At 56.7% G+C, this 26,328-nt stretch overlaps 1 protein-coding gene across 6 annotated transcripts; it reads left to right on the forward strand.

Moving 5' to 3' along the window:
- The first annotated feature begins 1,718 nt into the window (after positions 1 to 1,718).
- BAHD1 (bromo adjacent homology domain containing 1) lies at positions 1,719 to 26,328 on the forward strand. Of its 6 annotated transcripts, none has more exons than XM_057724175.1 (7): positions 1,719 to 1,958; positions 17,437 to 18,876; positions 20,662 to 21,044; positions 22,013 to 22,172; positions 22,575 to 22,651; positions 23,422 to 23,522; positions 24,041 to 26,328. In XM_057724175.1, exons 2-7 carry the CDS (start codon positions 17,451 to 17,453, stop codon positions 24,228 to 24,230), a joined length of 2,337 nt encoding a protein of 778 aa, XP_057580158.1. In that variant the 5' UTR covers positions 1,719 to 1,958; positions 17,437 to 17,450; the 3' UTR covers positions 24,231 to 26,328. The 6 variants fall into 6 exon arrangements, with proteins under 6 accessions (XP_057580158.1, XP_057580157.1, XP_057580162.1 ...); XM_057724174.1 differs by lacking the exon at positions 1,719 to 1,958 and adding an exon at positions 2,939 to 3,289; XM_057724179.1 differs by lacking the exon at positions 1,719 to 1,958 and adding an exon at positions 2,939 to 3,289 and having other exon boundaries at positions 23,431 to 23,522.

Genomic DNA, 26,328 nt, shown 5'->3' on the forward strand with positions numbered 1-26,328 from the left:
GACTGGCTAGAGACACCCCCCTGCCTGGAGGCGGGGAAGGGGTGGCTCTGGAGACCTGATGAATCCATTCCTCTCTCCAGATGAAGCAGTAAATCCTTTTCAGTGGGGGACCTCTGGGCTACTGGGCGTGCCAGGGTGAGGAAAGGTGAGGGGCCTCGGGCGCTGGCACCGCTGCCTAGGTGGAGTGGGGTGGGGGCAGCATTCATTCAGGAAAGGTTTGGAGGAAGAGGTGCAGTCCTTCCACACCTGCAACAGGCTCTGGGCTGGAAAGGAAGGAAGCCCAGGTGAAGAGGTCCCCGGAAGTGGGGCCAAGGAGAAGAGAGACCAAAAGGTCCCTTGGGGAACAGGCAGGGTGTGCAGCCCCTGATCTCTTGGCTGGCTAGTTGGCCCGCACTGACAAGGGGCATGGGGAACAGAGGTAGATCAGTGGGCTGGCAGCGGAGGAACATCAAGTGCCCTTAGCCAGCCTCTGTCTCCAAACCACAGCCCACTCAGTGAGCGCCTCCTGGGGCAAAGGAGACAGCCACCCACATGGGGGAGGCTCTGAGAGTAGAATTCCTCCAGCTGCTGGGCAGGCTGGGCAGGCTAGCATGGGCTCTCATGACCCCTCTGCCTCCTCTCCAATCAGTTTTCCCTTTTTTCCCTCCCACCAGGGCCCCAAATAAAGACAACGTTCCCCACTCCCCCAGCCCAGGACCATCATTCCTGGATGCAGGGGAAAACGTCCAGTCCTCCAACCTCGCCCTGCAACCGCTTCCTAGGCCGAGCATAGGCTCCCTGACACTTGGGTCTCCTTCCCTGTGACTAGGTACATTTCTTTTCTGACCCTCTTGGCCTCAGTCCCTGCCCATGAGTGGGCATGAAGCCAAGGCCACCATAGGCTGGGCTGCTGACAGGGGCCCCTTCCCCTCTTCTGCCTTGGCTCTAGGCTGCCACAATGGCATGGCTCGGCTCCAGCGGCCACTTCTGCTGTGACCCTCTACCACCAATCTCTGATGAGGGGTGGGGGACATCAGCCCATGGGACAGACTGAGACAGGGGGAGCGGGTACTTTGTGAGGTAGGGGTAGGGCTGGCCTGATGGTGGTGGGGGTACTGCTCAGAATCTTCCTCCTGGGAGGCTCTGGGAGGGGAGACATCCTTTAGTGTTCTATTTTTACAGGTTTGGGGATTTTGCTTTCCCTAAGGGTGGGAGGTGGGAGAAGTAGTGGCAGTTGTTTTAGCAGAACCTGGCCCTTCGAGAAGTTGCCATGTCACAGTCTTAGCTTTCAGCTTCCATTCACACCCTGCTGGGTGCCCCCCACCTTAAACATGTCCCCCAATACAGCTGACTGTCTGGGCCCCACTGACAGCTCTAGAGGCAAATGGTGAACTGTCTCTTAGGCTTCTATTTCCCAGCCATAGGGGCTGGCAGCCCTGATTTCTTAAAGTGCTGAATCTCAAGGTCTAGGAAAGGCTAGACATTATGTGTGGTGCAGGAGGAGCCCCTCAGCCACACTCCAAGGCTGGGTTTCTCCTCTTGCCTAGGCAGCCCCAGCAGTGGGGGTGCTTCTCTCTGCTAGAGGTGTTCCTCCACCCAGCCCCTCCCTGGGCTGCTCCCAGGCTCTGGTGACTTGACACTACTCTTTTTGCTGCTCCTCCTTTTACCTCCCAAAGCTCCCCTCCCCCGGCTGAATTGGGAATGGGGCTTTGTTCCAGGGTGGACTCAGCATTTCTCAAGAACCTACTATGTGCACATCCAGTGCTTGCTGAAGTGAAGCCTTTTGCCGGCTCTGGCAATACAAGGAGCCCAAGACACAGCCCCTTCCCGCACCTCACAGGGACCTCCCACACCTCCGTGTGACCTCAGCCTGCTGTGCCCACCCACCCCGCTGACCCCGCGAGCGTGCTTGGGCTTGGAGAGGCACGTCTGTGGGTGTGAGACGGAGCCACAGCATTCGGTGACGAGGGGGAAGCCAGGTAAGTGTCCACACTTGGTCCCATCCTGGCTTGGGGACGCGAGGGAGGGAGTCCAGCCTGGGCTGTCAGGCTGCCCGCCCCCTCCTCCCTCCCCCGGAGGGCTCTGATGTTCCCCGCGGTGGTGGAAGAGGGTGTGTGGGTGTCAAGGACTCACAGACCAGGCTCTGCTATCGGCTGGAAATGGATGATGGTTCCACACTCTGCTTCTGAGAAGGGTGAATTAGGAACTGGAGTGGGGGGGGGGGGGGCGGTAGGTGAAGGGGAGAAAGAGGAAAAAGAGATGCGGGTGAGGGGTTACCGAGCCAGGACCGACCTTGCTTGAAAGGAAAGGAGACGTGGCAGGCAGGGAAGTCGGAAAGATGAGGCAAGGGCGGGAGGGGCTTCTCAGCAGTCGGGGCCCTTTCGTTGGAGTCTGGGGCCCTTTCTGCAGGAAAGGGGGGTTGTCCTCGCCTGATTTTCGGCTGGTCTTCCCGAAGGTTTGCCCTGGGGGCAGCAGCCGCTGGCGGGCGTGGGGGTGTCCCTCGGCCCGCAGTTTTCTTCAGCGGGTGCTGGAGAGAAGGGGGACGAGGGATGTAGAGAGGTGACGGCCAGGGAGGGGGCGAGATTAGATTTCTCGGGGGGGTGGGGTGGGGTAGCAGCTAGGGGATTGGGGCTCCAGGGTCGGGTCACCATAGGATACGGGCTAATGTTCTGGAGACGATGGAGACGAGAAAAATCCAAGAAGCCGGCAAAGAAAACCAACCCCCTCCACCACCCTTGGCACCGTACCCCTCCCCCCAGGCCCCACCACTCCCCGCACCGCCTCCCCCGGCCGCCTCGTGCTGCCCCCTGCGTTGGGACGACCGACCCACGGTTCTGATTGGTCGGAGACCGGGAGGGGGAGCCGAGGGCCGGATTGGCTGGCGGGGCCAGCGCAGGGCGGGGCGGCTGATTGGCGGAGCTGGCCGAGGGGCGCGCTGCTGATTGGCTGGGGACGAGGAAGCAGGAAGGAGGGCGGCGGAGGCTCCGCTCTCGGGGAGTTTGTGGGGGAACCGCGAGCGGCGTAGCGGATCCCGGAGCCCGGCCCCCGCCGCCCGCCCGTCCGGCTGCCTGCCCCGCCCGTCCGGCCCCCGCCGTCCGCCCGCCCCGGCCAGGCGCGCCCGCCCCCCCCGACGGCCCCGCCCGGCCGCGGCCCCCGCTCCGCCCGCCCGGCCCCGGCCCCCAGGAGGAGGCGCTGACGCAGCAGCGTGGAGCCCGGGAATTGAGCGCCCCCGGGGGGTTCCAGCCGCCGGATTCCAGCCCGGCCAGGGCCTGCGGGCGCCCAGAGCCGCGCCGTCCGCGCCGCCGTCCCGGTGAGCTGGGGGCCGCGGTCGAGGGGGGGGGGAAGGGGCGAGCGGGCGGGCGGGAGGGAGCGAGCGAGGGAGGCAGACGAGTGAAGGGGAGAGGACCGGTCGCCCGTCAGCGCGCCCCACCGAGCGCGCCGCGCCGCCGCCCCCGCCAGCCCGGGAAGGGACGGACGGACGGACGACGCGAAGCAGGTGCGGCCGCCCGCTCGCTCGCGCCGCCTCTCTCCCCCGGGTCCGGCGGCACGGTCCCGCCATCGGGGAGTGCGGAGCGCCTCGAGGTGACAGCCCCCGGGGGCCGCCTGCTTCGCAGGCCGGGGGCGGGGTGGGTGGCGGCCGCAGGGTGGCAGCTTGGCCGGGTGGCGGCGGCGCGGGCGTCCCGGGCCGCGAAGGGCGGGAGGACGCCGGTCGTTTCTTCGGCGAGGCAGAGCCGGCTCGCCTCCGAGTGCGCGGGCGGCGAGGCCCCCGCCCCCCCCCTGTGCCCCCTCCCCCCATCGCGGTCCCCGAGGCAAGGGGCCGCGGCCGGGGGCGGCGCCGCGGGATCGCCCGCACTGGGTGGGGGGCGCCCTCCCGCGCTGGGAGCTGGCCGGTTATTGCTGGATGGGGGGCAGGGGATGGGGGCCACGCCGGGGCGGGGGGTAGTGTAGACCCGACCCGATCCGACTGAGAGGAAGGGAGGCGCCAAAGAAGGAAGGGAGCAGGTTCGAGAAACGAGTGTGGGCCGCGGGAGGCCCGGCGGGGACCGTGCGGAGCGGCGGCCGAGTCCGAGGTGGGGCGGGGGGATCGAAGTTGTCAGACCGCCTCCAAGTGACAGCGGGACCCAGTGCTCGCTGCCGGGCCTGGCCCTGCCCTGCCCGCCTCGCCGCCTCTTCTCCGGGGCCGGGGGCCGGGTCAGGTCGGGCCCGAGGGGCCCGCTTGGCGGCGAAGCGCCGGACAAAGGCGGCGCCGGAGCGGGCGCAGGTGGTGGCGTCGGGGAGGGGAGCTGATCCGAGCCACCCACCCCGAGGGGCGGGCGACCGGGCCGGACTCTGCCCCGAGGATTGCGGGGGCCGGGGCGACCGCCGGGCGGAGCTGCGGCACTGGCTCACCGCTCCAGCCTCGGATCGCCTTGCTGTTCTGGGAGGAGTGGGGTCGACCCAGTGGGGCAGGGGGGCAGAGGTGGGGGTGTGCGCACGGTGGGCCTGGCCGGTGGCAGCCGGGTTGTTGCTGGACTCACCCAGGAGACAGTCCGGTGAGCAGCTCCGGAGCCTGCCAGGAATGAAAGGTTTCAGTAGAAGGTCTGCCCACAGGCAGGCGGAGGGTTAATCCCACCTGGGACATCTCCCAGTCCCCCATTGTCACTAGTGTTAAGAGGACAGAAGACCAGTTGGATTGGGGACTAGGAGATACCTCCCAGAAGTACTCCAGCAATCCATGGACAGCTGCCTTCAGCACTTTTCTTTAGCGAAAGGAGGTACTCACACAGAGAAATGAGAAGCTGAGTTTAAAAACCCAGGCAGGAATTTAATAATGAAATAAAAACGATTTTCTTTCTATCACCAGAGAGACTTTCCTCCCACCCTTTCCACCCCCCTGCCTTCTGAAAAAGGGAGAAAAGGGCCCCCACATGTCCTGAAGGAACACCACTGTCCTTGGCCAACTGCAGGACATTTGGGAACCAGAGGCTTAAGCCATGAGTGCCTCTAACCCCACCAGTGACCAGCTCTAAGCTGGATGCTGTTTTTTCTATATGTAAAAACCCACTCAGAGCTCCTGTGCCCTCTCCTATGATCCCATACTTAATAGAAGAATTGGAACCACAAAAACAGGGAGATTCAGGGGACTTAGAATGTAGACTTTTGCTAAAAATCTGGGTCCCACCCCAGGAAGGTTTTGATTATGAGCTGCACCCAGCTGTGGTTGACTATAATCCCTCCTTGGGAAAACCGTCTGTCACCCTTGCTTAGTCTGAGCATAGAATTAATTCATTGCCATCCTCCATCCCCCTCCCCAAGAGGGTCTAGACCCCAGCCTGGGCGGAGCTGAGGCTTGTGGGAAAGGGAGGTATTACCTCATGCAGGAGACTAAAGTTTTTTCTGAGAGAATTTAATTGTATGTCTAAAATACAGAGGATGATGAAGCATCTCAAGGTCTTTGTGTCTTCTGTGGGGCTACCCAGTATGTATGTGATTTCTTTTGATGGCAGTCAGAAGGGGTGACCTGGTCTGGCCACCAGAACATAAATGAGAATGGCCAAAACAATGATTCCCTCTTTGACAAGCTCTTACCTCGCAGGACACTCATGTCAGTCAGATCAAGTGTTTAAGAGGGTTTGCTCTGGAGAGTTTAGCCAGTGAAGAGTTTCTCTCTTTTTTATATCTTCCTCCGTTTCTTCCTTTCTGTTACCCTGCTGTTCCCATGTCAGGCCTGTGTTGTTGTCATGGCCTCCCTTTCCCTCCTGCTTCCTCTGGCCCTTCTGATCCATTCTGTACACAGCTGCTAGATCATTCTTTGTAAAGCACTCCTTCCCCCATGTCATTCCCCTACTCACAGACTTGCAGTGACTCCCCTTTTCTTGCAGTCTCATCCTAGACAGTGTCCCTTAAGGCTCTCCCCTAGCCATGCTGTACCCTGCATATTTATCTCCCTGTATCTTTGCTCCTGCTGATTTCCCCAGGTTGTCTTCAGTTAGGAGGCCCTTGCCTTCTTCTCCTTGCCTGAACCCCACTCATCCTTCATCTCAGACCCCTCCAGGCCATGTTGTTTGCCTCTGAGGTTGTGACTCTGGATTTTACAATATAACAGTGTCTTCTTGAGTGCTTTTGTCAGTTGCAAGTTTCTTAAGGACAAGGACTGTATGAGTATTAAACCTGTGTGTGTGTGAGAGTATTCCAGGATTTCTGGTATAGTGCTGTGCACATCGTTTTTACTGAATGAATAAATGCAGTTGACTGCTTAGTTGAGTGGGAGCAAAGGGGAAACCTTCCCTTCTGTTTCCCTGGAAATGCTACTATGGAGTCCTTGGTGGTTTCCAACCTTTTCTGTCTAAGGCATATACATAGGGCATGTTTGGGGTACTTTAGCGTGGGGAGCAAATGCTTGCTTCTGATATTCCAGCTGGTGAAGGGTCTGTCCTGTAGATTGCTCACATGACACCTTATAGACATGAATTGGAACAGGGCTGTAATCCTGTTTTCCTCCTACCTCACCAGGCCATTCTCCCCACCCAGCTTTGCTGCTCTTATGCAATTTTCCTTGTTGTCCATGCTAAATGAATCCATATGTTTTATCTCTTCTCAATCCTGGGTGTAAATGGGGGAAAGCATGGTTCTGAGAATAGGAAAGAGAGATTCCTGGGTCTGGCCTGTGGACAGGGCTTTGGGGACTGATGTTAGAGGAGTTTATACGGGCATCACAGACACGGGCGGCACGATCAGCCCCACATCGGACCCATCAGGGAGGACGGCTTACGATCACAGCTCTCTTGGAACTTCCGTTTTTGTTTACCACCGACCTTGGACCGATGGGAAAATGGGGGAGAGGACTGGTGACTGGTTTGAGTCTAGACAGTGAAAAAATAAATTCTGCATCCATCCCCTTTCCCCCAAACCTCCCTTTTGTGCCCCAGTTTGATGATTAATGGACCAGCATTTCCCTTCCAAGCGGGAAAGCCACCCCTCACAGTTGCCATGGCAATGCAGACCGCTCCCCCGTCAATTAAAAAAAAAAAAAATTCCGTACTACTCTGCTCTTGCTTCTACAGTCGCAGGAGAGAGGCTACCTCAGAATGCATCTCCTGGCCTCTCTTCTCAGCTGCTTGGTCTGTTTTTGCTGTGTGTCTTAGAACACAGCCCTGCCTCTCTTTCTGTGATTAGTCTGAGTTTCTTCACTGTGAGCAAATCATGCCCCTCTAGGATCTAGCAGCCCCTAGAACACTTTTACAAAGAAGCAGAGAAAATTTCTGCTTTTTTATTCATCGGCAGTGCAAATTAAAAACCAGAAAGAGCCTTCTATCTTTTCCTTTGAGGTTAAAAAAAATCCCCTCCGTACCGTCTCTGGTATGTAGAGGTATAAGTTGGGGAGCGTTTTGACATCCATAAAGGAAGTTTCAGTAAACCTGGAAGGGATTCAACCTCGCAACATACACAGTTCGCATTGGAGTTCTGTGGGGATTTTCAATTTATTTATTTTCATTCCTCCCCACCTCTCTGTCCCAGCATTCAGGAGGACTTGTGTGTTTTCATTTTATCTGTTCTTACTCCTCTTGGCCTTGCTCCGGCAACATCTGGCCTCAGCACCCTGTCGCAAGGTGAGTCATTAAAGAGGAAAAAAAATCTTAAGGGGAAAATGTCTCTGGAGTTGAGAAGTAGCCTGTTGTTGAACTAAGGCTGTCAGTTGAAGCTGCCAGGTTTATGGGGCATTATACGAACAGCCCCAACATTAAAGGGCCTCCTTTTTATGAATGGGTTGTGAAGAATGTAAATAAAGCAGCATCTCTCAATGGGGAAGCATTTTACATAAGCAGTACTACGGGCCCAAGTATTTATGGGAATTTGCTCACATAGTCTGACAGGACTCCCTTCCTTTGTGAACTTGCCATTGTGCTGGGGGACTTTGGAGGGACAAGAAGAGTGTGCTTCGACATGGAGGGCAGGCTCAGCACTCCTGCTCTGCCGGTCCCCAGCCTTGACATGATGGGCCAGCTCCTGGCTGGAAGTGCCTGCTGACCCTGAAAGGATGGACAGTTCAGCATGTGGTCAAGAGTCTGTGAGGATTAGAGGCATAGGCTCCTGGCACCTGGGGTCCCGAGATTCTGCAGCGCCTCACCCTTCAGGCTGCTTCGACCTCCCCGAAACAGGGGACAGGGAGGTCCTGGATGATGAAATCCTGCCTGGTTTTATGGGAGGCACCTAACTGGAAGTAAAGCGGACTGGTTTGAATTTCAGCTCCTTTATGTTTCCCCTGCCCACCTCCTGGTACTGCCACTAATGAGCAGTAAACCTGCTAATAGGGAGGAGGAGGAAGAGCAGCAGCGGCCGTGAGGCTGCAGGCAGCCTGCTCAGGGCCAGACAAGTGCCCTTGGCTCCACTGAGCTGGCTTTGCAGAGCGGCTGAGTCCTAGCCTGGTCCTGAGGTTCCAGTGGAGAGACTGGTGTCCTGCCCTAGGTGACTTGATCTAGAAGCTGGGGATCTGACGATTTGGGGTTTGGTGAGCAGGCCTCGGGGCAAAATCACATCCAGGACTTTGTGTCACGTCCTGGGAAGGATTTTCATCCAGATTCCATTTTTCCCAGTGGGAAACACCTGCAGAGATGGTTGGCTATTAACCTGTCTCAGGGTCCCACCAAAATAATAATAATAATAACAACAGCATTGCCCTTGAGATCCTCTGCAGGTACCAGGAATAAAAGAATGGGTTTGTCTCTCAGCCTGTCTGAGGTTTGAAATAGGAACTGATTTCCCAGGCACCATAACCAAGTTACCTGAACGAAAAAATGACAAGTGAGTTGTCTTAGTTAACAGGATTAATGCCAGGCAGAAACTTGAAGTCTGTATCTTTTTTCTTATGTCAGTTTCTTTCCAGTAGGGTTGGGGGAGGGTGCTGGTGTGTCTCTGCCTCTCGTGATGCCAGGGTCTCACCTGGAGAGGTGCTGACCGCCCCTGCTTCCTTTCCATCTTCAGTGCCTGTTTGGGCCTCCACCCTCCTTAGATGCAGTTCCTTGAGTTTCCTGCCTGGAGAAAATTGAAAGGGGTGGCCTTTCAGAGGAGAGGGGTGGTCCTTCTCCAACTGCAGCTACCAGTCTAGAATGGGGAAAATTCAGTTTGTTAATCACATTCTTATCTGGCCAGGTGACTTAGAGGTGAATTATTATTATTATTATTATTACTATTATTATTATTATTATTATTATTATTATTATTATTATTATTATTATTATGGCTGTGCTACATGGCTTGCGGGGTCTTAGGTCCCCAACCAGGAATTGAACTTGGGCCCCAGCAGTGAAAGGGCCAAGTCCTAACCACTGGACTACAAGGGGAATTCCCTAGAGGTGAATTATTAGTTTTTAGAGGATCTTTATAGATATCATGGCAAAGGTATTAAGGTGTTGCTTGGTGCCAGGAAATCCTGACACATATGCCAGAGTGGAAGATGGAGTCACATTTCCACTGCAGTCAGGGTCCGCAGGCCCTCCTCAGTAGTGAGGGGGTGTCCCCTGCTCTGTGCCTGGAGGGGTTCACACAGTTTGGACAGTGTAGAAAAGAATTGTAAAATAGATGAAATGACAGTAAGAGATGATCATCAGAGGAAATTGGAAGGACTTGGATTTATTCAGCCCAAAGAGGTAGCCAAGAGGTCAGGTACTATGTCTTCGAATATTAAGATGGCTGTTTGGAGTGTGATAACCAAATTTCAGTGTTTATTGCAGTCCGTGCTGGAGATTTCATCTGATTCAAGAGATGTGGTTAGATGTGTGTGGGCAATCTATAGACTCCTTTCCTGGATTTACTGTGAAAACAAGAAAACGTGTCTTTGCAGCCCTTAGCCCTTTCGAGGATATAAAATGTGTTTGTTTCAGAAGTGCATCTAAGAGCGTATTGGGAACTTTGAACAGACTTTTCTGTAGAAACAGTTTGTAAAATTAGGTTTATGTTCCCCGGCCAGTACACAGATGCCATTTAAACATAGTACATCTTCAATTCCTTTGTGGTGGAAAAACTAATAATGTGTTAATGCCAATAATTAAAATAGCACAGAAAAGCAAAATTGCACATGCAAGTTGATCTCAAATGTTAGTCTGTGACTCAGCAGCTGTCCTGTGTTGCGGTTCAGGGCGTGGGCTTGGGGACTGACAACAGCCGCCTCAGCTCTCCTCTCGATGGCGCGGGAGTGTGGGCAAGTTCTACTTTTCTGTGCTTCTATTCTCTCCTCGTTAGGGTGAGAAGGTAACAGCCACCTGGGGGGAGGGGGCGTGGCAAGGATGAATGAGTGATGGTGACTGTAAGAAGTAAGACGTGGAATGAGAGGAATAGTCTCCTGAGGTGGCTGGGCAAGTGGGGAGAGAGAAGAAAGAGGATGTTAGTGGAAGAGGGTTGTGCTGTGTGACATGAGAGAATTCCTAAAGTAGCCTATTGAACTGTGGGTTACATTGAAGGAGCATGGTGGACTCCTGGGGAGGAGGGAGAGTTTGGAGGTCAGAGTTTCTTGTCCTGGGCTCCAAGTGGTGCCATCAGTCTAGGGTGGAAATGTTATATGGGGTGGAGCAGGTGGGCACCCAGATCTTCGTTGGTTCAGCGAGCTCTTAATAAGCCCTGTGGGTGAGATTTACTGGTAAGGGAGGCAGAGTCCGCCTGTCCCCGTAGAGCTTGCATGATGGGGGTGGCACTAAACACTTAGTTAATTGGTTAGGCGTGAGATATTCGGGTTGGGTGCCTGTAACTCTAGTAGGGGCTGCCTGTGGTTCTGTTCATGCTGGCGGAGTGTTGAGAAGGCCTGGTCTTGGGTCTTGTTCCTCATGGCTGTTTCATTCAGGAGGTCAGCACTTTGCTGGGGAGGCTGAGGGCAGAGCTCCCATGTTGGCCTGGCTGGCCAGTTTCTTCTCAGGACAAGAGATTGCACCTCCAGTCTCGGCAAGCCATCTTAGAAATCTAAGTTACTGGTTCCTGGAGTGTCCTGGTGGTTGAACCAACACATACCTTTGCCACTCCCGGGCAGGTGCCTGGAGCAGGCTGGTGAGCTGTTGTGTTTTTTGGAGAGCGGTGCTTCAGTACACAAAGCTTCCTCCTGGTTGGCCTGTTGCTGAGCCTTGAGGTTCCCTGTCCCTGTTCTTGCTTTATCTCTTCCACACTTTAACTGCCAGGAGGAGATTTGCTTCTGGCCTGGCCTGCGCACTGTGGAGTCTGGGTGGGAGGGTCTGAGGGGGCCTCAGCCAGAGCTCCCTGTCCCCCACCCTGGAGTAATCCTGTATGGAGCCAGTGGTGGTGAGTCTGGGGAAAGTTGCATTTGTCTCCTGCCCTTTCCACATGTTTACGAAGCAGATTTCTCAGAGTGCTGTCCATTTCCCCCTGAGCTTAGTACACCTGGCATGAAGGAGACCCTCAGTAAGAGTCTGAAAGACCTGGCTCACGTATGCCCTCTGGGAGGCTGCCTTGGAGCCAGGCTCTCTCCACTGAGCTCCGAGCACTCAGTCACCGCCCTGTCGCACACTTTTGTCCTCTGTCTTCCTGCCAGCCCAAGCTCCCATTCCTCAGTCTGTTTTGCATTTTTCTTCAGCACTTAGCCTGATCCTTGACATGTAGGGGGAGAGAATGAGCTTGTGTCGCGCGCCTGCTGTATACCAGGCACTCTGCTAGGCCCTTGACACACATTCTTGCTTAACTTGATCCTCATAACAACCCTGCTGTGTAGATGAGGAAACCAAGGCTCAGAGAATGTCAGCCATTGACCAAGCCCACCTCGGATTGGCAGTGGCACGAAGTGGCTTCCAGCCCCATGTGAGTCTCGCTGAGCTGAGCTGTGGCGAGGGCCCAGCACATGTTGGCTGGGTGAGCAAAGGTCGCACGAGGTGCACGTGCCCGGGAGGAAGCGGCGAGCATGCTGGCTTAGCTGGACCAGCACCTGCACGTAGAGGTCTGCCTCGCACACGGGAGCTGGGCGCTGGGAAGAAGCTCGGGGGAGGCAGCTTGCCTTCAGTAGGGACGTGTGCCTTTAAAGAAAGCCTCTGAAGATTAGTTTTGTGTTGCATGTGATTACGTTCTAATTCGTCAGGTTTGAGTTTCTTCCTTACTGTGACTAGGGACTGGCTGTTTCCAGTGAGAAGGAGAAGGAGATTCCACCAGCTCTGCTGTTACTGTATTCCTGTACTTAATGCAATTCTCATGTAAAATGGAGGGGACCGCTTTACCGTCTGAGGTAACACTCCCCTCCCTCCCCACAGAGATTCATGTTCTTTTACAGTTAACAAGAGGTTTGATATCTGGCTTTGTGTCCAGAGCCAGAAGTACATGGAGGTTCTGGACGCCCGGGTGTAGCTCTGGGTGTCTGGGCCCTCCTGCTGGGATGGTCAGCGTGGACAGGAGTAGCCAGAGGTGGGGCCTGGCTGTGAGGCTGGGCTGTGCACCGCTCTGGACCCTATGTGGGGTGGGGGGGGACCTTCCCTGCGCTGCTGCTCCCACCTCTCTGGGCTCCTGGGAGCCCCCAGTGTGAAGTGTGAGGAGCAGGTGGTCTGACAGGCCAGAGATAGGCTTGGTGCCTTCGGAGCAGACGGCCCAGCGCCTCAGATGGCCACCACACCTGAAGGCAGTCTATAAAATGACCCGCCTCCAGAAGGGTCAGGCCAGTTCCTTTTGCTCAGGTACCGTGCTTCCTGCCCAGGTGTTTGTAGGATCCCGGCCTGACTGCAGAGTGAATTGAGTACCCGCAGCAAGTGAGGCTGAATGAGCACCAAGGAGACCCTCTCTTCAGGGGCAGTACCCTGGGGCTTGAGCCCTGAGCTGCTGGAGCCAAGGCTTCTGCTCTCTCTGGGTGCCTGCACTGAAGCTGCAGTCAGATGGCAGCAGCAGGCAGAGCGAGTGCCCTCTGACCCCATCCCCTGGGCCTTTAGCATCTGAAGATCTTGCCTTTCTTACTTCTTGGAGGCGTGGAGCTGTTATTCAGGGTCTGTGAGATACAGTTTCTGCCCCTGTCCTCTTCGCTGCTCTGTAAACCGAGGCGCCCCCCCCCCCAGTTCACCCCATACTGGGTCCCAGTGGAAAAGGGGTTGCACTGCCATGTTTCCTGGGGTGGACACCCGGGTGTTTTCAGTGGAACAGTAGCAGAGCAGGATTCAGGTGCAGCCTGCATTTTCAGATTTCTCACCACCCCTGGTGGCTCTGGACTCCTAATTTGGGGATTCGAGGGCCAGGGGCGGGCTTCCCTCCTCTGTCTGTGGGTCTGAAAGAGGGGGATCCCCAGGATGTTGGCCTGCCTGGTTCCTACTCTGCTAGGCTCCTGCATGGTCACTAGTGTCGTTCTTGCCCCCACCCTTAACTAAAGTTCTTTCTGATGTGTCTCTTTGAGATGAGGAATCTGAAGTCCAGTGACGTTGAGTAAGTTGCTCACGAGGGGCAGAGCTGGCATTTCAGTCCAGGTCTGCCTGACTTAAAGCTTTGGTTCTTCCCATTTTACCAGCTCTGGAGGATTCGAGAGACAGCAGCCGCCATCTTTATCTGGCTTTATCACGAGAATTTCAGCAGCTTCACCTCTCTGTTTTTCCATGAAGTAACATCAACTAAGTGTAAAAGAGCAGGGCCTTGCCTTTGTGCTCTTGCTGCTTTTCTTCTCTGATAGAAGAGTCAAGAAACTCAATGTTTGTGGAAAAGTATTATTCCTTTGAGGGGTGGGGATTATTCCAAGAGAGATTGCAGAGGTGGACAGTGCTTAACTCGGTGCCAACTGCGTGGCTTTAGGTGAAATAGGAGGGAAGTGTCTCGGGTCAGGGTCCTTCCTGACCCTCACCCAGGGGACCACCTGGTCTGCTGTTACCTAAGACCTGTCCCCTCCTTCTGAGTACTCCCTCCCATCACGAGTAAACCAAAAAGCCTGAAAAGCAAAACTTAAAGTGCTGTGGGTAAGAGGTTTCAGGAGGCGCAGTGGGGCAGAGCCCAGGGTCCTGAACACCTGAGGAAGGGGATGGGGGTGTGGCCTAGAGCTGGGTAAGTTAGGGAGAGCCACGGCCAAGGCTGAGGGCCTCTTTCTGCCCCAGGGCGGCCTCTGCTTTCTGCCCCAGGGAGTGATCTGGGCTTGACCTGCTCATTCAGGCCCCCACCCTCGCCCTTGTTTCCCCTCTGGTGCCCGCAGCCCATCTCCTCCAGGCCTTTGACCTGCCCTTGCACACAGTACCTTGGGTGTCCTCCACCTGCCCTGGTGGGCAGTGGGGGCTGGGTATATGGTGCTGCTGCAGTGCGAGGGCAAAAGACAAGGCCTCCCTCCTTTTCTGTTTCTGTGGAGATGACGTCTCCCAGCCCTGGTCAGGCTTGTGATTTTGGATTCAACTTGTGCTTCACTGAGTCTTTGGCTCAGAGGACCACCGGCCAGCCACTGTGCTTCATGGCAGCTGTCAGACTGGTTTTCTTCCGTGAGAGCTTGCGCGATATGGTCTAGGCGAGCGGTAATATGCCCCAGGGAGTCCCTCCTAGGAACCTTCTCCCGAGGGTGCCTGGACTACCTGTCCCTGGAAGGACAGGGCTTCCCAGGGAAGAGAGGGTAGTCTGAGAGAGCTGGGGCACCCTTGTCTGTTGGCAGTGGTAGAAAGTTCCTGGTTGAGCTCGTGTGTAAGTGGGAGGGAACAGGACAGCAGGAGGATTGGCAGAGCTGGAATGGGAACCAAGCCTGCTGCTCTCCTAGGATCTTCTTGCCCCATTTCGCTGGGCCACCCCTGCCGGTTGGAGGGGCCCTAGCAGGCTGGGCGCCCCCTCCACCCAGCCCCACCCCAGGGAGAAGCTGCTGCCGAAGTTCTCACACATCCACCTGGCTTCAGAGCGTGACTCACTCACTCGCGTCAGCCTGGAGGGCAGAGCGGGAGGCAGCGGAGACCCCAGCCTCTCCTCACGAGGGTGACTGACGCTGCTGCCCTGGGCACCGCATGAAAGCCAAGCGTTGTTCTGCGGGTTCAGGGGAGGCTAGCAGGAGGCCCTTACGTTTGATTTGGAAATGTGACTTGCACCCTGTGATTCAGAGGCTTCCCGGGATCATCAGCCTTGGGGACAGTGGGTGTCCCTGAGGGACTGGAGAGCTAAGAGGGAGGTGACAGAGAGAGAGACTCCACCGGGAACAAATTCCCAGGTTCTGGGGACAGGCTCCTGAAAGTGGAAGGCTCCCCTCCTAATCTTTTTCATATTGAGAGGGGGAGACTGAGTGGGACCGCGTGTCCCAGAATCTCCGGGCCATCCATCCATGTGGCCAGTCTACCAGCAAATTGAGGGTGGGGGGAAGAGAGGGCAGACCAGGGACCCTGAGAAGAACTCTTCATTGATCAGACTTGAAAACACCTCCCTGTGTTCGCTTTCTCTTTCCCATCTACCCCTCCTTACTCTGCACTGGTGTCCATGTCCTTAAAGGCCATAAACCCAGGTGACCTCAGCCTTGGCCACTCCCTGGCCTGACTCCTCTGGTAACTTGGGACCTGTTGAGGGGCTTTGGCCCTTGCTCAGCTGTGTGGTCTGTTCACTGCCCTCCTTCTCCAGGCCCTTTGGGGGTGGGGGAGGGCTGGGCGCAGGCTTCCCCAGGAAATACAGACGTGCTTCTCCTTGTTCCTGCTCCTTCACCTCCAGCACAGGGGTGCCCTGCACTTGAGGGAAGGCCTGAGGTTGTAAGAACTGGAATGCTTTTGAGGGTGAAAAGAGGCATTGCTAATAAGCGTGCCGAGTGATCAAGGATGGGTGGTCATCCTGATTAGAAGCAAGAAAGAGTCGTAGGGAGCCTAGCATATGCCTGGGATTTTTCAGGAGCGCCCTAGTCTGTGCTTCAGAAATGAATGGATTTGCCTTCTGTGACTCTGTCCCGCCTGGGGCCTGGTGTCTGGGTATGCAGGTCCCCGCACGTGGCCAGAGCAGTGCCTGGCTCCCCGCCTCCCTTTTCCAGTTTTCCAGGTTCTTTCTCAGGGGTGAGGAACACCCACACTGCCCTCAGCCTAGTTTTCAGAGCACTATTCCTCAACGAGTGTGGCATGTCCCTGGAGAGAAGGTACCCGGTGACCCCAGCCACTGGCCCATGGCCACAGGAGCTCCTGGAAGAGCTCTGGATTCCCTGGGAGCCCTCAGACTTGGGACTTTCAGGGTTAAATCCTGGCCCTGCAGGGACTGCTCCCAGCTCCTCTGGTGGAGTGAGTGTGACTAACAATAGCAAGAGAGAAATTAAGCTGAGAAGCTTGCAGGAGGGGTTGCAGAGTGCCTGGGAGGGCCGAGCCCAGCCTGACACCTCACTTGGCAGCACCTTGCTTTGTTGGGGTATAGGTAGTGAACAGCATAGTAGTGACTGACCACCGAACCGACGGTGTCCGTGCCCCCCGCTCCACCCCGCCCCGTCTCTCAGTTCTTCATCGCCTGAGCCCTGCCAGCTTCCTGCACGCAGCCTGCTCTGGCCTTTTTCTATTAGGAGGGGGCCCCGGGGGCCCCAGGTATGTTGGGGATGGAGGGAGTGTCTGCTACACAACGTTAGGGGATGATTCCTGATCATGGACATTTTCTTTCTGGGGCTCTGGGTTTCCTGTGACTCTCCCCTCTCCTGCCCCCTGCCAGGCATCTTGCCTACCAGGAGGGAGTCGTGAGGAATAGGGCAGGACTAACACGGCTGCCTGGGTTTGTCCTTTGGTACTTTCTTTTCCCAGTTCTTAGTGGCTGGTAGGCCTTTAAAGCTGTACCACAGGTCTAGAGTACGGTCCCTGGGTTTCCTGCCCTGGGGAAATGCTGGCCCCAGCCTTACTGGCATCCCCCCCCGTTTGGGCTGTTTGGAATCTGGACTAAGGTAGGGCTGGCTCCAGGGGCTGGCTGAGACCTCCCCCATCAGGCTCCTCAGAGCCAGACCTTCACCCTTCAGGGGTCTTTCCAGCGATATCCAGGGTATGGCTGTCCTGCTGTAGGTGCCAGGCAGGTGTCCTCACAGGCTGGACTTGGCCTCCTCCATGGCCCAGCAGGCAGGTTCCTCATCTCAGCTCCTCACTGTCCGTCTCCTTATCCTCCTGTGGCCAATCTCAGAAGCCCCAAGAAGGGGGAGGGGGTGGATACTGTCTTTGAAGGAATTGATAGGCTCCCGCCACCCAAGCCCCTGTCCTGACTCCGTGTCCTCAGAGTCTCCTCCTGTCCTGCGATGAGTATCTAGTGGGAGAAGAACAGGTAGAGACAACTGAGACCTTTGCATGCAGCTTCTTCTGTCTTCTGACTCTGGGGTTTGCATTGCCCCATAGGCTCCCCAGGGGCTTGGTTCAGAGGAGAGTGGGGCAGCTAGTGCTTGCACAGCTGCTGGTAGCCTGAGCCCACCTTTGCCCTCTGGAAGTGGGGTCCCAGGAAAATCCAGGCTGGAGATGGGGTGAGGGTAGGCCAGAATTACTGCAGGGGATGCTGGATGGGCAGCAGTGGGGGAGAAAGCAGGTCAGGCGGGCCAGGGCGGGCTTCTCTCATTGCCTGCCTTCTGTCCTGCAGATTGGAGGTACTCCATGACACACACGCGGAGGAAGTCTCTTCCCATGCTGAGTTCGGGCCCCACGGGCCACCGGGAGCCCCTGCAGATGGAAGGCAGCAGTGTGGAGCAGGGGGCAGAGGGTGTGGAGCCAGGTCCTCCTGAGAGCCCAGGGCACCTCATGGGGCGCCGCAAGAACTACCCACTGCGGAAGCGCCCATTAGTTCCTGAGAAGCCCAAGGCCTGCAAAGTGCTGCTGACCCGCCTGGAGAATGTGGCCGGTCCACGGAGCGCGGATGAGGCCGATGAGCTGCCCCCCGACCTGCCCAAGCCCCCTAGCCCGGCTCCATCCAGTGAGGACACCGGCCTCCCCCAGCCCCGCAAGCGGCGCCTGGCCTCCCTCAATGCCGAGGCCCTCAATAACCTGCTGCTGGAGCGGGAAGAGGCCAGTAGCCTGGTGGGCACCCGCCGCAGCCGAGGGGGAGACCCCCACCGCAGCCGGGACCGGGACCGGGCCACTGGAGGCTGGGCTTCCTCCAAGAAGCGTCCCCGGCTGGGGGACCTTGGAGGAGGAAGTCGGGAGCTGTCCCCAGAGCCGGCACCGGATGAGGGGGCCCGCCGAGACGGTGATCCAGCTCCCAAGAGACTGGCCAGCCTGAATGCCGCTGCCTTCCTAAAGCTGAGCCAGGAGCGGGAGCTACCCTTGCGGCCACCTCGTGCCCACCCAGAAGCAGATGGGCACTCCACTGAGCCAGCAGCACTGAAGGCCCCGAGGCCAAAGTGGGCCAAGGTCAATGGCAAGAACTATCCCAAGGCCCGGCAGGGGGCTGGCTCTGGGGAGGCTGCAGGCCCACTCGGCTGGCAAGGGCGCCCTGAGGAGCCATGGTCCTCGGCCACCCCTCGTGGGCCAGCCAGCCAGCCACCTTACCAGCCCCTGAGCAAGGCTCTGGAGAGCCCCTTGGGGCTGCGCCCCCACCTGCCCCTGCTGATGGGTGGGCAGGCCGCCCTAAAGCCGGAGCCCGGGCGCCCAGGCGAGGAGTCACCTGCCCCCAAGCAGGAACTGCACCAGCCCTCTTTCCCCGCACCCCAGCTCTCCCCGCTCCCAATGCCTGGCAACCCCGCCGACTACAGTGGCCTGTGTGGTCGGCCTGAGCTCACTGCGCTAGGCAACTTCTACCTGTATTGCAGCCGAGACGGGCTGCAGTGTGGGGGCTACTCTTCCTGCCCCATGCTCCCCGAGGGCAAGCTGTCCTCAGTGGCCGCACCTAACGAGGGGCTTCTTTTGGCCCCGAGCTCCGTGCCTGCGGGCACCCCTTTCCAGCACCCTCCATGGGGTTCTCGCTACTGCTCCAGTGAGGAAACTGGAGTGAATGGCTACAGCATCTGTGAAATGTTGCCCCCGTCTCTTACCCACATCGGCACTACCTGTGGCGGCTGCCCCTACAAAATGCCTTTTGCAGCAGGTATGCCTTCCTGGAGGTGGGGTGTACCAGGGAGTCTCTGAGACATGGTGTCCCAGGAGGGTGGGCCGTGGATTGGGGTGGGGTACCTTGGCGTCTAGCTACTGTGTGGGAGGGTGGGGGATTTTGAGAAGGGAGGATTCCTCTAGTTTTGTGCCCCCAGCTTAGGAGCTCCCCAGGAAAGAAGTCCATGTTTAGCTCTTAGCAGCCCTGCTCCATCCCCGCTGTCTGTGGAGGTTTCTTGGCATGGCAGTTAGGTAGCATTGTGGTGGTGGCGTGGGCAGGGAGGGTCTCTCCTCCCTCCCCACTGGGATTCCCATTCTTAGACTCTGAGTAACAAGTTGGAAGTTGAAAGTAGTACATTCATCAAGTTGTTCCCATGTCCCTTTTGCCCTCCTTGAGGAGAACTAGAATTCCTTACTTCCCAAGAACCCAGACCATCTGCATGCCAACCAAGTTCAGCGTTCACAGGAGGGGTGGTGGGTACCAGGCCTGGTATGTACCAGGCCTGGTAGGTGGTGCCAGCTGCAGTAGGACAGCTTCGTCCTGGCCATACAGGCCTTGAAAGAGAAGTAATGCCCAGACTTAGAATCACCTTGCTAGGTACACACTGGATAGGCACACTCTGAGAACAGACAGGCTGCTATCAGGGCCTAGGCTTTGGTGTCTACCTTCTTGGCAAGATCCAGACGCCTGCGAGTCTCGTGCCGTAGCTGATGAGACAGCCATAAGTGATCTCTCTTCTTCCAGACTAGCAGGAGTGTCCTCATACTCCGCTCCAGGCTTCCTTCCTGGTTCCTGGATGGAAGTGAGGTGACCGGAGCCGTGCTGGCCAGCAGGTCTGCCCTGCTGCTGGTGACGTGAGGGGCTAGGCCTCCTCAGGGCTCTCCCCTCCCCTCCACAGCCCTTCTTGAAGGGGTCTATAAAACAACTTTATAGGCCGGTTGACTCTGGCCAAACTGGTTGTTTCAGGTTCTGGCGTGAGTTGGAGCTCTAAGAAATGAGAACAGGCTTCTGCTTAGGCTTTTCTTTCTCTTCCATACCACTCTCTAAGTCTAGTCACTTAACCTGTGGGACCCAAGACCCTTAGCCCCCTGCCCTGAGACACCAGTAAGCACGATGTGCCAGGCGCTTGTTGTTCGTGCTTTATATGTGGGAGGCCATACAGCATGTTAATTGAGCACAGACTCTGGAGCCAGACTGAAATGTTCTCCCCACTTCCTCAGCCACATGACCATGGGACAAACCAGTAACCGCTCTGTGTCTCAGGTTCCTTAATTGTAAAATGGGGGTAATAGGGTGGTTGTAAGGATGAGAAGAGTTCATACATTGATAGAAAAACCACCTAGGACACACCATGATACTCGCAACTGCTGTTTCTATCGCAAGGCATGGAAAGGTAAAGTGAGTTCCCTGAGGTCAACAGCTGGTAAGTGGCAGATCTGGGACTCATCTCCTGGTCTGACTGCAGATCCCCTGCTCCTGCGTACTGTGGAAGCCTTAGAGAGGGAAGATTAAGTCAGAGCTAGAGACGCCGTTCCCATTACTTCCCCTTCTTCGAGGCTAGAAGAGGAGATGGAGATGTCTGTGGGCCAGTCTCCAAGATCAAGAAAAACCCTTGTCCAGTCACTGATAATCTACCTTAACAGCCTCTGACCCCACCTGCCACCTCCGTGGCCTTTGGGTTCATGTTTAGAATTAAAAGACGGAAGCAGGCTCTGAAAGCAGAGAGGCCGGGGGTTCACTGCTTATTCTTACCTGCCCTGACCCTCTCTCTCCTTTTCCCAGAAGGCTGCCGGTCCCTGGGCCAGCTGGAGTTTCCTCTCCCGGAAGCTGGCCACCCTGCCTCACCTGCTCACCCCCTCCTGGGATGCCCTGTGCCCAGCGTGCCACCTGCAGCAGAGCCTGTCCCCCATCTTCAGACACCCACGTCGGAGCCCCAGACCGTAGCCCGCGCGTGCCCTCAGAGCGCCAAGCCTCCTAGCGGCTCCAAGTCAGGTCTGCGCACGGGCTCCAGCTGTAGGCACACTGCGCGGAGCAAGGCTGCCCGCAGGCCCAGCCACCCCAAGCAGCCTCGTGTCCAGCGCCCACGTCCCCGCCGCCGTCGCCGCCGCCGTACGAATGGCTGGGTGCCAGTTGGGGCTGCCTGTGAGAAGGCCGTCTACGTCTTGGTGAGTGCCAGCTCTCAGCCAGTGGGGAGAAGGGAGAGTGGTGGTAGGGACACAGGACTTGCAGCGAGGTGCATCCCAGGGACCCCTGGCTCTGGCCACTCTGAGAGGTGACAAGGGGTTCTAGCTCAGTTGTACCCCAGGAACAGATCACACTGGCCCAGCCTTCTCCCCCAGCCCCCACTGATCCTGTGCCCTGCACCTTGGGGAGTGAAGGAATGGACAGTCAGTCACAATTGGTGGCTGCCATCTCTGTCACCACCTCTCAGGGAAGCCTCCTGAAATGTCTTCGCCTCTCTTCCTGGATTATAAAGTGGAGAACTTTCCTGGAGGCTTTTTGGAATAAGTATGTATAGGGGGAATTGGGATAGGCAGAGAAAATTAGTGATACAGGAATGTCTGGGGTGATGAAAAGAATGTCGACTGAAATGTGTTGAGCACTTCTCATGGGCCAGGACGGAGCTAAGCGGTTTGCGTGTGTTACCTGCTTTCATCCTCACCAGTGCCCTGTGAGGTACACACACCCCATGGTCCTATAACTACCCTTATTTCACAGATGAGGAAACAGGCTCAGTAGCAGATTAAGTAATTTGCCCATGGTAAGGCTTTGCCACTTACCGTGGTGGTTTAAGAGTCAGACCCAGACTGTCCATTAGGACTTACCTGGTGCTGGGGGCTTGGAGTGAGAGAGCTGGCTATTGGGGGTGTGGTGGTCAGAGTGCAGCCCCAGAAGTTTTGAGCCACTTTCTTAGCTCTGTTCCCATTTCTCTTCCTTTCTGCAATGGTGAGGATTCCCCATCCTGCCCCTGAAAGCCAGGCTCAGGGACGAGGGGCCAGAGTGCAAACCGCCTTTGCAGTCTTCCATCCTCAGCAGTTTGACTGTCCTGAGGAAAGCACAGAGAGGATGTCACTCCCTCCCCATGCTGAGAGCAGCCCCACAAGCTTGTTTGTGTCATTGGTTTGTTGCTCAGGATGAACCGGAACCAGCCATCCGAAAGAGCTACCAGGCGGTGGAGCGGCATGGAGAGACGATCCGAGTCCGGGACACTGTCCTGCTCAAGTCAGGCCCTCGAAAGACATCCACACCTTATGTGGCCAAGATCTCTGCCCTCTGGGAGAACCCCGAATCAGGTACCACTTGCTTAGAGTTCTACCTGGCACTAGTGTCCCACATTCTTGGCGGAGTCTGCCTTCCACTAAGCCAGCGTCTGTCTGCTGCTCAGGGCTGCCGTTGGCCTTGTGCTTGGATTGGATCAGCTCATTAACCTTTCCAGCCGTCGGGCCCTGGGCCCCTGTCACCCTGCCTCACCTGTCAGCGCCTTTTCCTCCTCCTTCCTCTATGCCTAACAGCACTCTAGGCCACTGAATTGCCAGACTTGGACCAAGGCAGGGGATGGGGTGGCTGGAGTCTGCAGGATTGGCCCAGGCTTTGAAGTTGGAGGCGCCTCCAGAGCAGGTGGCCAGCCCGCCTGCCTATCTGAGGAACTCTGGAGTTGCTAGCTCAAGCCCTGATTGCATCTCTTTCCGTCCTAGGAGAGCTGATGATGAGCCTCTTGTGGTATTACAGACCAGAGCACTTACAGGGAGGCCGCAGTCCCAGCATGCACGAGGTGAGCTGCCTGGTGGGGGAGAGGCTGGGGCACTGAGAACACGGTATGGGGTGGCAGCCTGGGCAGTCAAGCCTCCGGACGCATCACCTTGGACACCAGAGAACCTGGGAAAGGGCCTGAGTTGCAGCCTCTTTTCCCAGCACTGCCCCAATTCATATTTCAAAGGGAACAGTAACCTTTGTCTTGAAAGACGGGGCAGAAAAGGAACCCCCAAGAGCAAGGGGTGCCAGAATGGGGGCACGTAGTTGTGTGTCCTCCTGGTGACAGGAAAGGGGAGGCAGCACTGCACACCTTTACTGTCTGTAGCATGAGAGGGAGGGGCGAAAAGACTCTCCTGACACCCCTAGGCATCTGGCAAGCTGTGTTCTAGGAGAGGTCGTACCACCTGGGTGTGGTTACTCCACCCCCAGGCTGGGCTCCCGTGTACTCTTTTTTTCCCTTCCTGGGACTTTTCACCTGAATCAGAGGATGCACACCAGTTGCCCTCTCCTCCCCTGAGCTGGGGTCGGGGTCGGGAGGCCGGTGTCAGTCAGAGGCTAGAGCAGGCACATCGCTGCTCCTGAGCAGGATAGGACCTAGAGGAATGCCTTGGGCTGCTTGATGAGGAGCCGTTAGGCTGAAATTCCAGGGAAGCTCCCTGGCTTTCTGGGCACTAGCTGGAGTTACCTATCTCAGGTCAGGAGTCCCAGCAGGAGGGGTTAATGTCTGCCTTGCTTCTGGAGTTAGGTGTTTCCCACCCTGGTAGCCAACCCCTCCTCTCTCCCCTTGAGCCTTTGCAGAATGAAGTCTTTGCATCGAGACATCAGGACCAGAACAGTGTGGCCTGCATCGAAGAGAAGTGCTACGTTTTGACCTTTGCAGAGTACTGCAGGTGGGTTGTGCCCTGTACCTCTGACCTGTGGCTAGTCTCTCCCCTCAGACTCCCCAGGGTTATTTGGGGGGCTTCCTGCGATCCCCAAGGGGATCTGACTTAGCAGGCCTGACCTCCTAGAACTTTCTTTCACAGAGTGCTTCCATCATCTGATTTTTATACAAAAAAAAGGAAAGAGAGAAAGAAAGAAAGAGAAATTGCCCCCCCTCTGAGGCAGAGTGATTGGAGCAGAGTTGCAGGGACGGGGATGGTTACAGTACTGCTCTCAGAAAAAATCAAAGAGAATTGGCAGGTGATTGGGAGGGAGGCCCCAGTAGGTGTGGTTCCCCAGTGACAGAGGAGATGGAGTGGAGGTTGGCAGAGAGGACACAGGCCACAGGACAGGGCAGGGATGGAGGCAGCCCCTGCCCTTGTGGAGGTGGGAGGGGATGTCCCAGCTCTCTGGGCAGGGTGGGGAAGGAATCAGTCTTCCTGCTGAGATAGTTGTGGTAAAGACAGCGAATGGTATGTCACTGCAGATTCTGTGCCATGGCCAAGCGCCGAGGCGAGGGTCTCCCCAGCCGAAAGACAGCACTGGTGCCCCCCTCTGCGGACTACTCAACCCCGCCACACCGCACAGTGCCCGAGGACACGGACCCTGAGCTGGTGTTTCTTTGCCGCCATGTCTATGACTTCCGCCATGGCCGCATCCTCAAGAACCCCCAGTAGCCTCTTCACACCCACACTGGGGCTGCCCACGGGCACGTGGGGCTCAGGGTAGGGGGCACCGCTTGAAGCACAGCACTTGGCTAAGGGGCCACAGGAGCCTGAGGTGGCTGGCCTGTGGCTCTCTTTGGGGGGGAGGGCAGGGGCCCCTATGTGTTTGGGCCCCGTGGGAGGGAAGGGGAGGCCAGGGTGTAAGAAAAGCATCAGAGCCCTCAGCTTGGCCCAGGGTGCCTCTGTGGTCCCCTGGGCAGAGGCTCCTGAAGAAGCAGTCTTCCCTGAGGCTGGGCCAAGCCTGAGGGGCATGGGCCCTGGGGGGAATGGGGGAAGGTCCTTCAGGAACCAGGCCCAAAAGGTCCTTCTTTATCCTCCCCTGGGCCCTTCAAGGGGCAGTGGGAGCCGGCTTTTACCTCACCCACCCACTGTGACCCGCTGCTTCCCCATTAGCCTGGGACCAGGCTCTCCCAGATTCTAGCACAGCTCCGAGCTCATTCCTTTCAGGCCTAGAGAGCCAGAGGCTGGCTCTCAGAGCGTTGACTTTCGCTTCCTGGACTTGGGGCCTCTCTCTGGCATTCCTCCTTAGCCCCTTGCAGTAGCCCCTGGTGCTGGGACAGGTTACCAGCCCTCACAGTCATGGGTGTGGCCCCCTTGTGGGAGTCAGCCTCCTGTCCACCTCTTGGTGAAGGCCACCCAGCAGGTCTGGCTTCCCAGAAGTTAGCTGATCAATGCAGGGTCTGTCGTGTCTGGGAGAGCAGAAGGGAGCTGGGAGGGGTGGGGGCAGAGGGCAAGAAAATTGCTGCCTGATCTTTGGAAGACTCTTCCTCTTGCCTTACACTTGGAGGTTCTAGGAAACCTCTTGCAGAACTTCACACAGGACTCTTCAAGCCACACCCACCTGAAATCAAACCAAAGGAGTGCTGTGGCTCCCCTAGCCCTGCCACCCCTTACCCTAGTCTTTTGTAGATTGCACTAATTTACATCCCAGCCAGAATCAACACTGTATCAGTTCACAGACCTGCTGAGCTGCAGCGGCTCCCTCTGGGAGCTAAGGGCCTGCATTTTCAGTTTGTTCGTGTTGCCCCGGGGCCCAGTTCGCACCTCATGCTGCCCCCCAGAGTAGATTAGGAGGCTCAGCCCCCTGCTGTCCTTGCCAGGACTGGGCCCTGGCTCTGAGGCACTCCATGTGGGGGCTGGAGCAGCCTGGTTCTTTCCTATTCGTACCAAAGAGGAGCCTGGTAGGGAGAGGGAGTGTGGCTTGGGCCTGGCGCTGGGCACATGCTGGCGAGAGATTCCACAGGGCACAACCCTGGGGACAGGAGCCAAGGGGGGCAGCACTGGGTCCCCCTCCCCTAGGGAGGGGCAGACACAGACCCTGCAGGCTGAGGAGGTGGCACTGGGTGTGGCCAGTTGGGCAGGAGCTGGAAAGGGAGGTGGAAGCAAATCCTGAGGGCACTCCCAGCAATCCCCCAGGGCCGCACTGTTCCTGAGCAGACGGCCGCTCCTGATTGGTCATGGGGCTGGGGTGAGGCCTGGACCATTCAGAGGTGAATTTACACATGGGAAGCCCCACCCCAAACCTGAAGGGAAGGAACTTGGGTTCCCATGTATTGAATAAGCTGTTTGGAGGAAGGCATCAGTCCAGGAGAGCGGGGGCAGGAAGAGAGGTTGGCAGAGTGGCTGTGGGTCCCTGGGGGCTTTGGAGAGCCAGCCTTGGGGCCTGCTCTTTCCCAGGGTGCTGGACCCTTGCTGCCAAGGAGCCCAGCCTCACCCAGCAGGAGATGAGGCCCCTCCTCCCAGGAGGCAGGGTCCACTGCCCAGAATTTAAATGCTTTTGAAATCTCTTAGATGTGGAAATATTTTTTCGAACCTGAAAATGCAGCTGGTAGAATTTCAATGGAAGCATAATTCATGTAAAATATATTTTAGTTGATATTTTGTAAAATGCACTTTTTGTGTGTGTCGACCCTGGTTTCTCAGATCTGTATTTCAGTGTTTACAAGGGAGGGAGGACCTTTCCTCACCTCCCTTTTGACAGAGATTAGAAGTACTTCTTTAAGAAAAAAAATAAATTTGAGAAATTGTATTGATTTAGAAAAGGACCGTT

This window comes from Hippopotamus amphibius, chromosome 2 (assembly GCF_030028045.1).
Source record: "Hippopotamus amphibius kiboko isolate mHipAmp2 chromosome 2, mHipAmp2.hap2, whole genome shotgun sequence".
Classification (NCBI taxonomy): Eukaryota; Metazoa; Chordata; class Mammalia; order Artiodactyla; family Hippopotamidae; genus Hippopotamus; species Hippopotamus amphibius.

What these genes read in the sequence shown, in the direction of transcription:
- BAHD1 (XM_057724175.1), top strand. Translation starts at nt 17,451, where the DNA reads ATGACACACACGCGGAGGAAGTCTCTTCCCATGCTGAGTTCGGGCCCC. An exon ending in CAAAATGCCTTTTGCAGCAG is followed by an intron (nt 18,877 to 20,661) that starts GTATGCCTTCCT and finishes TCCTTTTCCCAG; the next exon opens with AAGGCTGCCGGTCCCTGGGC. An exon ending in CTGGGAGAACCCCGAATCAG is followed by an intron (nt 22,173 to 22,574) that starts GTACCACTTGCT and finishes TTTCCGTCCTAG; the next exon opens with GAGAGCTGATGATGAGCCTC.